The sequence below is a fragment of the Procambarus clarkii genome, chromosome 46 (genome assembly GCF_040958095.1).
Source record: "Procambarus clarkii isolate CNS0578487 chromosome 46, FALCON_Pclarkii_2.0, whole genome shotgun sequence".
NCBI classification, from domain to species: domain Eukaryota; kingdom Metazoa; phylum Arthropoda; class Malacostraca; order Decapoda; family Cambaridae; genus Procambarus; species Procambarus clarkii.
In genome coordinates, this window is record NC_091195.1 from 22409624 (window position 1) to 22425473 (window position 15850).

Here is a 15850-nt window from a genome sequence, read left to right on the forward strand (position 1 = left end):
AAATGTCCTCGTTAGCTAGATGTGTAGGTGTGATGTTTCTAATTATGAATTTGTTGAAGGATTTTAGTATTACACTCCAATAAATAATAATAATGATATATATATATATATATATATATATATATATATATATATATATATATATATATATATATATATATATATATATATATACATATATATATATATATATATATATATATATTTCATTGAATATGACCGCATATTCTGTATTTATTATTTTCTGGTTTAGGGCTTCTATCCCTCTAACTATTTTCTTAGCATCAGGGCTTAATTGAAATAGGAGTTCTCCAAAACTCATTTTCGTACTTTTAAGGTGAAGAAAAGAAGTGATTTACTATAGAGTGTATTACACTTATTTGTATAATTTGCACAAATTATACAAATAAGTGTAATACACTCTATAGTAAATCACTTCTTTTCTTCACCTTAAAAGTACGAAAATGAGTTTTGGAGAACTCCTATTTCAATTAAGCCCTGATGCTAAGAAAATAGTTAGAGGGATAGAAGCCCTAAACCAGAAAATAATAAATACAGAATATGCGGTCATATTCAATGAAACATGTTTGAAAGAAAACCTGCTGCCAGTATACACCAATATATATATATATATATATATATATATATATATATATATATATATATATATATATATATATGTCGTACCTAGTAGCCAGAATGCACTTTTCAGCCTACTATGCAAGGCTCGATTTGCCTAATAAGCCAAGTTTTCATGAATTCATTGTTTTTCGACTACCTAACCTACCTAACCTAACCTAACCTAACTTTTTCGGCTACCTAACCTAACCTAACCTATAGAGATAGGTTAGGTTAGGTTAGGTAGGGTTGGTTAGGTTCGGTCATATATCTACGTTAATTTTAACTCCAATAAATAAAAATTGACCTCATACATAATGAAATGGGTAGCTTTATCATTTCATAAGAAAAAAAGAGAAAATATATTAATTCATGAAAACTTGGCTTATTAGGCAAATCGGGCCTTGCATAGTAGGCTGAGAAGTGCGTTCTGGCTACTAGGTACGACATATATATATATATATATATATATATATATATATATATATATATATATATATATATATATATATATATATATATATGTCGTACCTAGTAGCCAGAACGCACTTCTCAGCCTACTATGCAAGACCAAATTTGCCTAATAAGCCAAGTTTTCCTTAATTAATATATTTTCTCTATTTCTTTTCTTATGAAATGATAAAGCTACCCATTTCATAATGTATGAGGTCAATTTTTTTTTATTGGAGTTAAAATTAACGTAAATATATGACCGAACCTAACCAACCCTACCTAACCTAACCTAACCTATCTTTATAGGTTAGGTTAGGTTAGGTAGCCGAAAAAGTTAGGTTAGGTTAGGTTAGGTAGGTTAGGCAGTCGAAAAACAATTAATTCATGAAAACTATGCCTATTAGGCAAATTTGGCCATGCATAGTAGGCTGACAAGTGCGTTCTGGCTACTAGGTACGACATATATATATATATATATATATATATATATATATATATATATATATATATATATATATATATATATATATTATCCCATTCAAAGTGGTTGTTGCAAAGCACAGATTATTGTGTATTATTTCGTAATGGTTTTCAGATAACTACTTCATTTAATTGTATACTTTTGTGTATATGGGTCTGTACTCTCTAGAAGTTCGTTGATTGGTTGATGGAAGATCCAGGAGTAGTAGTTGATTCGTCGGTGAAAGGTCAAGAAGGCCTGTGATTGGCTGACGTGAAAAAACTCTAGTTCGTTGTTTTTCTGGAATATGTTTCATTATTATTTTTCTCTCTTTCTCCTTATTGTGTTTTTTGCTGCGTCCTCCCTCTCTCTTGTGTGTCTCCTTTGTTCGGGTTTTCTTCCATAACTTTTTTGTTTTCTTTTCAATAATTGTTTTGTTCAGAATCTCTGGCGATAGTGCTCTTTCCATCTCTTTGTTCATGTTATCTCTTTTAATCATTTCTTGTTTGGTGAGTCTGCGTTTGTTCCTCCTTTTCTGTTTGCTTCTTCGTGTTCGTCTTGTGTGTTTCCTTTTCTTATGTTCGTTCTTCTTGTTCTTCCTTCGGCATTTTTTTCTGGCCTTTATCGCCCGTTTTCTCTTCCTTCTGCGTTTATTGTGCTTACCAGCGTTTTTACTCGTTTGTTTTGTACACAGGGTTCTCTCTGTTTTCTTGCTCTCTATCTTTTCTGTCTTCTCCAGTTTTTCATGTATTATTGTCCTGTGTCTTTTGTTACCTGCTTCCCTTTTACCTTTGTTCTTTCGCATATCTCGTCCGTTTTGACATTTTTCATATCTTTGTTTAATCACTTTAGTGTTTCGCACCTTTTTAACCCATTTTCTGTTATTTCTCTCTTCATTTTCCTTAATGTTATTGTTCCTTCCTTTTTTGTTTGTCCGTGTTAAGTAAAGGAAAATACTAATTAAAATTTTCCCCTTGGTTTCATAAATATTTTTATATTTATTATTATTTTGTATTATTATTACCATACTTTTGAGAATTATGTTTATTTGTTTTTTTACTGATGATTATTTGCTGGTTGATCAGTAAGAACCTGGAGGGTTCCTTATGAACCCTCCAGAGGTTGCTAGACCTTAACCCAAACACAAAACCAGTTTACAGAATTAGGTTAAGATTAACTCAGTACAGTAAGACAAATCCTAGTCAACAATGAATACAGTAAAGGATTCACACACACACAAAACAGATCATCAAAAGGAAATTAACCACCATATTACCTATGATGAAACTGACTTCATTACAGATCTCTTGCACTTAATGAAGCTCTTTTACAGGAACCTTTTTTTCGACGTCCCATAAGATGGAGGAAAACTCATAAAGACATCGTTGACAAATGTAGCCCCAACTGACACTAATCAGAAGATACATTTCGTCATTTACTACAAAAGAAAAAGCACTACAATATTCTCACGAAGAACTCTTCCGACACCAAGGGAAACACCTTGAAAGCGTCGAATGCCGTCTATAATTTTACACTGCCAATTTGAGACTGTCATCCTCAGTGATCCCAATAAATAGGCACGACAACATTTCATTCATTGTGCTTGACAATGCATAAACAACAAGACTCCATCAAGGATTCAATATATATCTACAACTAGATCATTGCCAGAGATATCCTGACCAACAGCACAAATAATCGAGATACTCCCTTCCATTCTCAAGACCAAGGCAATATCCAGCTCACACCTCACTCCTGCCCCAGCCAACATCGACTAGATAACATGGAGATGAGTACAGAGGCTGATTCCCAAGCGCACAGGTAAACACAAAACCATGGTGCCACAGGGGAGACAGTCTGGGCTTCATAAGTCTGTACTGTTATATTTGGTCTGGATTAAGTGACACTGGGTTTGTCCTTTAGTTTTGGTTTCCCCTTTAAAATTTCCAGCTTTATAATTCCCATTTTCTTTGTCCCGTAAGAAAAAATTATCAGATTAAAATTGTTTGTTTCCAAAATGGTGGTCGTGGTGGTTTTGGGCATAAAAGTTTATCAACCTCTGAAGGGATATCAAGGCAGTCAACCCGTCCTCTTACAAATTACGTTGCTTTTCGCCCGTGTGCGCTCCGGCCATATGTCGACGTAATTCAAAATGGAAATTTATTTTCCAATTAAATTTTAGATTTCGTTTTTCCAAAACAGCGAAATTATGGTCCTCTGGTAGGTTAGGAGGGCAGGAAGTTCTCCTAAAGTTTCAAAACGTCATGAAAACCGTTAATTGAAAGTGTCCACTATTAACAACTTAAGAGAGGATCCAAAACAGAAAACGGGACAGTACATGTTCGTGAGCCGATTTAATTTTGAAATACGTCGATTTTTGAGCAAAAGTGCTCATACGAGCGAAAAGCGACGTAATTTGTAAGAGGACTGGTTGGGCGAGTCCTTACTGACCAACCAATAGGTGTATATACACCGAAAACATGAAACTCTAAGTGGATATACACCCAGAAGTGGGGTGCACTTTTTAGTATTTATATACCGGTGTACTTTTCATAGAAACCTAACAGTGAAAGTGAGAGGATGGGTTGCTGAACGCCACAATGCTCTCCGTTTTGTATACTTATATAGCATAGTCACCGCTCAAACTTTTCTACAAGATGTGACTTTTCCTATATAAATTTGAACGCTTACCTCTTAATATTTTCTCTTTTACAGTACCGCAACAGCAATAGCAATAATAATAATAATAATAATAATAATATTAATAATAATAATAAATATCAATAAAAAAGTACAAAGAGCAATAATATCTAGAAATGTCAAGATAATTAAATTTTATTGAGAAAATTTGATAAGAAACGTGAATATAATTGTATAAGGAAAATGGAATGGAAGATTAAATGAAATTAAATTGAATCTTGGAATACAAGAAATTTTAGACTGAGAAACCAATGGTTTTCTTTTAGAACAGGAAGCTTTAATTAGAATCACACTAATTGGTGTAACTCGGAAAATAGAGAGAGTAATTGGTGAATAGACAGTGTAATTGGACCAATGGATATAATAGGAATAATTGAAATAGTATTTGGAGCAAAAGTCTGTAAATATAGACTCGATCATTGACATGAAAATCATCAACTAAAAATGCTGTGTTAAGAAACATTGTGAGGGTAACCGGTGCAATATGCACCTTTAGCTGAGAAATATGCAGTATTGTACATGTAAATAAGTAGTCAGTGTAATGAGGAAATAGACCACATGATGGGAAAAGGAGCATAGTTTAGTGTAATTATAATTCAATTGGAAAATAGGTCAAGCGATTTCCAAATATTCATTCAGACAAATCAAACATGCAATGTCATTGGGAAATAGGCAATATAATTGAGCAAATAGGTAACTAGAAACATAAAATTGCAGAATGGAAAGAGTATGGAAATATTCTTATAAAGTTAGCTATAGGAAATTTAACTATAATTGGTATATCAAATTAACATTACATACATTATGTATGTATATATATATATATATATATATATATATATATATATATATATATATATATATATATATATATATATTTTATTAAATATGACCGAAAAAGTAAGATTAATAATTCTAACACGAATTTTCTCAATCTTTCGTACATTATGCTTCACTGTTGGAGGTAAAGCTTTAAAAGAGACTAACGTCGTCTATGCCTTCAAATGCCCACTTGGGGACTGTAAGCTCCAAAAAACCCAGTATATAGGCAAGACAACAACATCTCTTTCTAGGCGTTTAACGATGCATAAACAACAGGGCTCCATTAAGGAACATATAATCTCTTCCCATAACCAAACCATCGCCAGAGAAATCCTAGTAAACAACACAGAAATCATCGATAGATACAGCGATAGCAGGCGGCTTGACGTTTGCGAGGCACTACACATCAAGAAGTCAACACCAGCAATCAACAGCCAATTATTGCACAACTATATTCTACCCACCTCAAGACTCCGCTCCAATATAGAAGCATCAAGAAATATGGACCAATAGGCTTTCTACAAACACTTCTATTCAATATCCATTGTTTCGTGTTCTGTCTTGTGTTGATACTTTTAATACCCTATTAATATCCTCTAATGCCACATCATCCTTCCCACCTCACTCAAATGTAATGCCACATCACCCTTCCCACCTCACTCAAATGTAGATATAAAATCAGGGAAACGCAAGTTCTAATCAGTTGTGTATTTGTGAAGTCTTTGAAAATGTAATAAGTTTTACGAAACGCGCCCGTGTCGCGTCAGACTAGAAATAAAAATGAATTTTGGAGAAGTGATTTTTGATTTACCTCCAACAGTGAAGCATAATGTACGAAAGATTGAGAAAATTCGTGTTAGAATTATTAATCTTACTTTTTCGGTCATATTTAATAAAATATGTCTACAGGAAAGACTGCTACCAAAATATACTAATATATATATATATATATATATATATATATATATATATATATATATATATATATATATATATATATATATATATATATATATATATATATATATATATATCACGGCAAAGTTACGTACATGTGCACATTCGTGCACGCATGCAAACATGTATATTCACACACAGTCATACACCACAATGCATAGATGCACAGTATTTAAATATTAATATATAATGGGAGTTACCTGTAGGGTTTGTTTGTCATAGTTTATTAAGTAGATAAGGAGTGAGAGACTAAAACAATTTAGCATATGCAATTTTTGTTTTAACAATATTGTAATGCAGATTTCTAGTTCATCAATGAACATATATATATATATATATATATATATATATATATATATATATATATATATATATATATATATATATATATTGTAATTAATCATTTTAAAATTGCTTCACTGCATTGACTGACTTAAAAAATGGTGAAATCAACGACATTAGTAGTCAAGAATATTTCAGAGACAATATACTCCTCTAGGACACCCCACAGAGACAATATACTCCACTAGGACACCCCACAAAGAAAATATACTCCACTAGGACACCCCACAAAGACAATATACTCCACTAGGACACCCAACAAAGAAAATATACTCCACTAGGACACCCAACAAAGAAAATATACTCCACTAGGACACCCAACAAAGTTAATATACTCCACTAGGACACCCCACAAAGAAAATATACTCCACTAGGACACCCCACAAAGATAATATACTCCACTAGGACACCCAACAAAGAAAATATACTCCACTAGGACACCCAACAAAGAAAATATACTCCACTAGGACACCCAACAAAGTTAATATACTCCACTAGGACACCCCACAAAGATAATATACTCCACTAGGACACCCTACAAAGATAATATACTCCACTAGGACACCCAACAAAGAAAATATACTCCACTAGGACACCCAACAAAGAAAATATACTCCACTAGGACACCCCACAAAGATAATATACTCCACTAGGACACCCCACAAAGAAAATACACTCCACTAGGACACCCCACAAAGATAATATACTCCACTAGGACACCCCACAAAGAAAATATACTCCACTAGGACACCCCACAAAGACAATACACTCCACTAGGACACCCCACAAAGACAATACACTCCACTAGGACACCCAACAAAGATAATATACTCCACTAGGACACCCCACAAAGAAAATACACTCCACTAGGACACCCCACAAAGAAAATACACTCCACTAGGACACCCCACAAAGAAAATACACTCCACTAGGACACCCAACAAAGATAATATACTCCACTAGGACACCCAACAAAGATAATATACTCCACTAGGACACCCAACAAAGATAATATACTCCACTAGGACACCCAACAAAGATAATATACTCCACTAGGACACCCCACAATAACAATACATTCCACTAGGACACCCCACAAAGACAATACACTCCACTAGGACACCCCACAAAGACAATACACTCCACTAGGACACCCAACAAAGATAATATACTCCACTAGGACACCCCACAGAGACAATATACTCAACTAGGACACCCCACAAAGACAATATACTCCACTAGGACACCCCACAATAACAATACATTCCACTAGGACACCCCACAATAATAATATACTCCACTAGGACACCCCACAGAGACAATATACTCCACTAGGACACCCCACAGAGACAATATACTCCACTAGGACACCCCACAGAGACAATATACTCCACTAGGACACCCCACAGAGACAATATACTCCACTAGGACACCCCACAGAGACAATATACTCCACTAGGACACCCCACAGAGACAATATACTCCACTAGGACACCCCACAATAACAGTACACTCCACTAGGACACCCCACAGAGACAATATACTCCACTAGGACACCCCACAATAACAGTACACTCCACTAGGACACCCCACAGAGACAATATACTCCACTAGGACACCCCACAGAGACAATATACTCCACTAGGACACCCCACAGAGACAATATACTCCACTAGGACACCCCACAGAGACAATATACTCCACTAGGACACCCCACAGAGACAATATACTCCACTAGGACACCCCACAATAACAGTACACTCCACTAGGACACCCCACAGAGACAATATACTCCACTAGGACACCCCACAGAGACAATATACTCCACTAGGACACCCCACAGAGACAATATACTCCACTAGGACACCCCACAGAGACAATATACTCCACTAGGACACCCCACAATAACAGTACACTCCTCTAGGACACCCCACAGAGACAATATACTCCACTAGGACACCCCACAATAACCGTACACTCCTCTAGGACACCCCACAGAGACAATATACTCCACTAGGACACCCCACAGAGACAATATACTCCACTAGGACACCCCACAGAGACAATATACTCCACTAGGACACCCCACAATAACAGTACACTCCACTAGGACACCCCACAGAGACAATATACTCCTCTAGGACACCCTACAGAGACAATATACTCCACTAGGACACCCCACAGAGACAATATACTCCACTAGGACACCCCACAGAGACAATATACTCCACTAGGACACCCCACAGAGACAATATACTCCACTAGGACACCCCACAGAGACAATATACTCCACTAGGACACCCCACAGAGACAATATTCTCCACTAGGACACCCCACAGAGACAATATACTCCACTAGGACACCCCACAGAGACAATATACTCCACTAGGACACCCCACAGAGACAATATACTCCACTAGGACACCCCACAGAGACAATATACTCCACTAGGACACCCCACAGAGACAATATACTCCACTAGGACACCCCACAATAACAGTACACTCCACTAGGACACCCCACAGAGACAATATACTCCACTAGGACACCCCACAATAACAGTATACTCCACTAGGACACCCCACAGAGACAATATACTCCTCTAGGACACCCCACAATAACAGTACACTCCTCTAGGACACCCCACAGAGACAATATACTCCTCTAGGACACCCTACAGAGACAATATACTCCACTAGGACACCCCACAGAGACAATATACTCCACTAGGACACCCCACAGAGACAATATACTCCACTAGGACACCCCACAGAGACAATATACTCCACTAGGACACCCCACAGAGACAATATACTCCACTAGGACACCCCACAGAGACAATATACTCCACTAGGACACCCCACAGAGACAATATACTCCACTAGGACACCCCACAGAGACAATATACTCCACTAGGACACCCCACAGAGACAATATACTCCACTAGGACACCCCACAGAGACAATATACTCCACTAGGACACCCCACAATAACAGTACACTCCACTAGGACACCCCACAGAGACAATATACTCCACTAGGACACCCCACAATAACAGTATACTCCACTAGGACACCCCACAGAGACAATATACTCCTCTAGGACACCCCACAATAACAGTACACTCCTCTAGGACACCCCACAGAGACAATATACTCCTCTAGGACACCCTACAGAGACAATATACTCCTCTAGGACACCCCACAATAACAGTACACTCCTCTAGGACACCCCACAGAGACAATATACTCCACTAGGACACCCCACAATAACAGTACACTCCTCTAGGACACCCCACAGAGACAATATACTCCACTAGGACACCCCACAATAACAGTACACTCCTCTAGGACACCCCACAGAGACAATATACTCCACTAGGACACCCCACAATAACAGTACACTCCTCTAGGACACCCCACAGAGACAATATACTCCACTAGGACACCCCACAATAACAGTACACTCCTCTAGGACACCCCACAGAGACAATATACTCCACTAGGACACCCCACAATAACAGTACACTCCTCTAGGACACCCCACAGAGACAATATACTCCTCTAGGACACCCCACAATAACAGTACACTCCTCTAGGACACCCCACAATAACAGTACACTCCTCTAGGACACCCCACAGAGACAATACACTCCACTAGGACACCCCACAATAACAGTACACTCCTCTAGGACACCCCACAGAGACAATATACTCCACTAGGACACCCCACAGAGACAATATACTCCACTAGGACACCCCACAGAGACAATATACTCCTCTAGGACACCCCACAGAGACAATATACTCCTCTAGGACACCCCACAGAGACAATATACTCCACTAGGACACCCCACAGAGACAATATACTCCACTAGGACACCCCACAGAGACAATATACTCCTCTAGGACACCCCACAGAGACAATATACTCCACTAGGACACCCCACAGAGACAATATACTCCACTAGGACACCCCACAATAACAGTACACTCCACTAGGACACCCCACAGAGACAATACACTCCACTAGGACACCCCACAATAACAGTACACTCCACTAGGACACCCCACAGAGACAATATACTCCTCTAGGACACCCCACAATAACAGTACACTCCTCTAGGACACCCCACAATAACAGTACACTCCACTAGGACACCCCACAATAACAGTACACTCCTCTAGGACACCCCACAATAACAGTACACTCCACTAGGACACCCCACAATAACAGTACACTCCTCTAGGACACCCCACAATAACAGTACACTCCACTAGGACACCCCACAATAACAGTACACTCCTCTAGGACACCCCACAATAACAGTACACTCCTCTAGGACACCCCACAATAACAGTACACTCCTCTAGGACACCCCACAATAACAGTACACTCCACTAGGACACCCCACAATAACAGTACACTCCTCTAGGACACCCCACAATAACAGTACACTCCTCTAGGACACCCCACAATAACAGTACACTCCTCTAGGACACCCCACAATAACAGTACACTCCTCTAGGACACCCCACAATAACAGTACACTCCTCTAGGACACCCCACAATAACAGTACACTCCTCTAGGACACCCCACAATAACAGTACACTCCTCTAGGACACCCCACAATAACAGTACACTCCTCTAGGACACCCCACAATAACAGTACACTCCTCTAGGACACCCCACAATAACAGTACACTCCACTAGGACACCCCACAATAACAGTACACTCCACTAGGACACCCCACAGAGACAATATATTCCACTAGGACACCCCACAATAACAGTACACTCCACTAGGACACCCCACAGAGACAATATATTCCACTAGGACACCCCACAATAACAGTACACTCCTCTAGGACACCCCACAGAGACAATACACTCCTCTAGGACACCCCACAATAACAGTACACTCCTCTAGGACACCCCACAATAACAGTACACTCCTCTAGGACACCCCACAGAGACAATACACTCCTCTAGGACACCCCACAATAACAGTACACTCCTCTAGGACACCCCACAATAACAGTACACTCCTCTAGGACACCCCACAGATAAAATATAATCAAGGGAACAGTTCAGTAATTGGTAAGTTAATGTTTTTAAATCAAATTTTGTAATTATAATTTTCCTTGATTTTATTAATCACGAATGACACAAAAATTCAAAATAGTTATTTACTTTTAATATTTAAACTGCTTATTTAAAACTTAAAAAGGGGAGGAAGCAGGGAACTACCCTCTCTAGTTATTAAATCTCTGTTACATAACTGATGTCAAAATAAATATCCTTTATGAACTACTCCAAAAATGTCCTTCGAACATACACAGATTTGCAAAGCAGTAATATTTGTCATTGTATTTCATTCACCTGGTCTGTCTATACAGTATACCTAGGTCATAAAAGTATTTGTGTGTACGTCAGATACCATACTACTTGTGTAAGGGAGGAAATGTATATGTTTACCTCTCAGAATGTTTGGTAATATGTTTATTGTTTGTGATGTGTGTCTATGTATGTATTAACACGTTGTACTGAACGGGGTGAGAATAGCTTGAGCTACCTCATCCCTTTGTGTGTATTTTATCCTCAATAAACTTATTTCAATTTCAATTTCAATTTCAATTTCACCTGGGCAATAGGAGCCTCGCACCGGGCGATAATCCAAAAGTTAGCGTGTAGTTCTCTAACCACTTGAGTTATATCGACAATAACTTGAGCATAGAGGTAGAGTTTAGTCATTTATTATGCACCCCATTCACAGCCCGTGTGTGTGTGGGGGGGGGGGGGAGGTAGGGGGTGGAGATGGTTACAGAGGCAGGTAATTCAGGAACTGAACCCCATAGTTCCACTAGATAAGCAAGGAACAATTTTAAGTCCACTACGGGCTCACTATAGCCCGTGCTACTTGCAACTTTTTGTTCCGAGTAGCGAATCTTAAACAACATAGTTACACAATTTTCTCTTTTTTTTGTACAGAAATACACGGACCTATATCAATAGACTTTTATATCACAAGTGGTTCAAGAAGTGGCGCACAACAGTCTCTATACAAGGTAGTTTACATCTGAGAAGATTCAGTAACACAGTTACTAATCCTGCTCAACACCCACCCGACTGGACGGCATGTAGTCCACGCACCAGTCATTTATATAACAGGAGCATGGACCACTTAATACCACTGTGCTCATGTGGCATCCAGTTACTAGTTTCAGCCCCGCTCCTGTTCCAGGCTCCTGTTCCAGGCAAGTCCACTACGGGCTCACCAAATCCCGTACTACTTGCAACTTTTGGTTCCCAGTTACTGAATCTAAAACAACAAAAACGTGGCATCCAAGAGAGGCTTAAAATCATAACTGGACACCATTTGTGTAATTTTGAGATCCTCTCTTATTGTGGATGTTTATAGCTCAGTGGTTAGAACTGCGGGTTGCCGTTCTGGTGGTCGACGGTTCGACACTCCTACTCCCCAGGTGAATGGAGTATAAGCCACGTTTATTGTGGTTAAACAAAATTGTATTATATATTTGACGTTCTTTCTTTGTAGTAATTTTCCAGAAAACTTTGGTTAATGTAAGCTGAAACTAGTTATCAAAGGATGTCAACAAACTCACTTTTACATTCTTACTATAAACTAAAATTAATTTACTGACAATTGGTTTTCAAGTTTATTAATCTATACCGAGATACGTATTTTAATTTAATTAACATAATTTGTATTAAATTAATATGTATATTTATTATCAATAATCTGTGGGGGTTAAAATTTTCGCAGATCGTCAAAGCGCTGGAATGTCTATAGTCAATAGTATCTTGAAGTCAGCATTACCTTGTTGTCAATAGTAACCAAGTTAATATCTTGTGGTTAGCAGTATTTTACTGTAAGTAGTACCTTGAAGTCAGCAGTATTTTGTGTGTAAGTAATACCCTGAAGTCAGCAGTATTTTGCGATAAGTACCTTGAAGTCAGCAGTATTTTGCGATAAGTACCTTGAGGTCAGCAGTATTTTGCGGTAACACCCTGAAGTCAGCAGTATTTTGTGTGTAAGTAATACCCTGAAGTCAGCAGTATTTTGCAATAAGTACCTTGAAGTCAGCAGTATTTTGCGATAAGTACCTTGAAGTCAACAGTATTTTGCGGTAAGTAGTACCTTGAAATCAGCAGTATTTTGCGATAAGTACCTTGAAGTCAGCAGTATTTTGCGATAAGTACCTTGAGGTCAGCAGTATTTTGCGATAAGTACCTTGAAGTCAGCAGTATTTTGCGATAAGTACCTTGAAGTCAGCAGTATTTTGCGATAAGTACCTTGAAGTCAGCAGTATTTTGCGATAAGTACCTTGAAATCAGCAGTATTTTGCGGTAGGTAGTACCCTGAAGTCAGCAGTATTTGTATTGTCAAAAGTATCTAGCAGTCATCAATGCCACATCAGAGATACACAGAGGTGTATCCATTTCACGGTGTATATACACAGTTTATTTTAGTCCTGGACTATGTTCAGGACTACAGTATACTTGTTGGTTGGTCAGTAAGCACTTATGTGACTTTAACCCTTCAGTGGTTGATAAGCTTCAGTTTAACACCGAAATCAAACAGCAACACAGTCCCTTACAGTTAGCTTCTCACAGACCCACCAGCGCCGACTTTATAATTACCTATCAGTAAATGGCATGAACTCTGAAATAATTTACTGCTACGTCTGGGAAGTCTCTGAATACATCAATGATGGAAATTTGTCCTTGCCTGAGTTTCACATTTAATCGCGTGAAAGATGTCCAGCAAGATTAAAAATACAAAATATTCGCATCAGGAGAGATAGTAGCGAGCCGCTATATGTGATTTGTACGTTTTGAATTTTAGAGAACACAGAGCATTCTGCAGGATACTCTCGTATGGGGACAGACCTACGACTACTTTGCTAAAGTCTCCTCAACACAAGTGCACACCCTTAAGACCTCGAAAGCCATCTGCCAGAGATTAGAATATAGCAATATGTAGACTAATGAGGGAACACTATTACGAGCTGTTAAGTGTTCATCTGGACACTGGGTGTTGCTGAGATCCACTGAAAGTCCTTTAGAGACAACTTTTGTACCTAGTATTGTTAGTAAGTACTAAAGTATATCAAGAGAGCCAATGATGAGTTCCTAAACAGGGCTACCAGAGACTAGTAAAGCGGTGCTAATGCCTAGTTAAAGGTTATTAAAGGGATATTCAGGGGGGAGAAAAGATTGAAAAAGAGCTATCAAGGACTTACTGATGCTTGTCAAACCCAAGAATGATTACTAAGAACTCCTGTAAAATCCTCTTCTAAATATTGAGATTTGCTAACCAGACCAATCACAGCTAGAGAAAGATTCGAACTCCAAGTAAATGTTATGGAAAACCACCAAATGATCCCTGAAATCTAGTTGAGGTCCTGAAGGTCCACAAAGGGGCCACTTAAGGGGCCTAGAACTTACCCTCGCTGTCCTTGGTGTCGGGTCGGCCTTTGCCTCCGCCTCCTCCCTTCTGCAGGTGCTTCTTGAGCTCCGGGTCGGAGAGCAGGTCGGGGTCACGGAAATAGTCGTCCGGAGTGTTACCAGACTGTGGTAGCAAGATAAAGAAGGTCAGAAAGGGAAGAACAATTTATATGAAATTTAAAAAAGTAATTTGGGTATAGGAAAGGGCAGCAGGCAGGAATAAAGGTCAATTGAAGCCAGTAGCAGGAGAAGAAAAATTTGTGTAGGCACAGAGAAAGGTCAGCATACGAAAGTTACATCTGAGTGTATTGGTTAAGATCCAATACCCCAACAACCAATTGGAATTGGTTAAGATCATTGTTCATGGAAAATCTTTAGACAAGAGATCTCTCTCCACATATTATCTTTAGGAGAAACAGTTGTAACAACATGGAACACACACACACACACGCATCTTCCGTACCTCTGTTAAATTTCTTATTTTAACTACAATTTTTATGGGCAAAAGGGAGGCCCTTCTCACCTTGTCTGGCTTGGAGTCGTCGCCCCCAGCTTTGAGGAGAGTCTGGTAGTGGTGGCCATCGTCGTCCAGGTTGGCGGCGTAGTGTAAGGGCGTGCGACCGGCCGAGTCCTCGTCGTCGATCAGCTCTGGGTGCTTGCTACTCAGGTACTGTGTCAGGTCTGTTAGGACACGGGGTAGGCAGTTGTTATGTTCTCAATGTTAGACGCGTGTTGGTCAATATTAGCTGGTTTATGTGTGTGTCACGTAATTAGCCATCATAGTCAGGTAACCTGCATATTCCATCCAGATATCTATGCTATGGTGAAGACTCTTCAAGAACTCTATATTACTGAAGTAACATAAGCGTGTGAGATTCGTACTTCCGGTCAACCAGCCTCCGCACCTGGCAACAAGGAGCATGAAACCCTTATACAACAGGCCGGCATCCCCGTTGACAAAATCATAATGTCATTCCCAGACATCTTGGAAAATCATCTACATACCGGTGCCCAGGTGTTTCGCT

The 15850-nt window shown here is 38.9% G+C and overlaps 1 protein-coding gene across 4 annotated transcripts in view; it reads right to left on the reverse strand.

Annotated features, from left to right (window-relative positions):
- The window catches only part of LOC123770574 (uncharacterized), a 266666-nt gene that overhangs the window by 71440 nt on the left and 179376 nt on the right, over positions 1–15850 (reverse strand). For all 4 annotated transcript variants that reach the window (XM_069301841.1, XM_069301840.1, XM_045762611.2 and 1 more), the window contains 2 exons: positions 15349–15506; positions 14826–14949 (listed from right to left, as the gene is read on the reverse strand). In XM_069301841.1, the coding sequence (XP_069157942.1) occupies positions 14826–14949; positions 15349–15506 (282 nt within the window). The remainder of the gene's footprint in view (positions 1–14825; positions 14950–15348; positions 15507–15850) is intronic.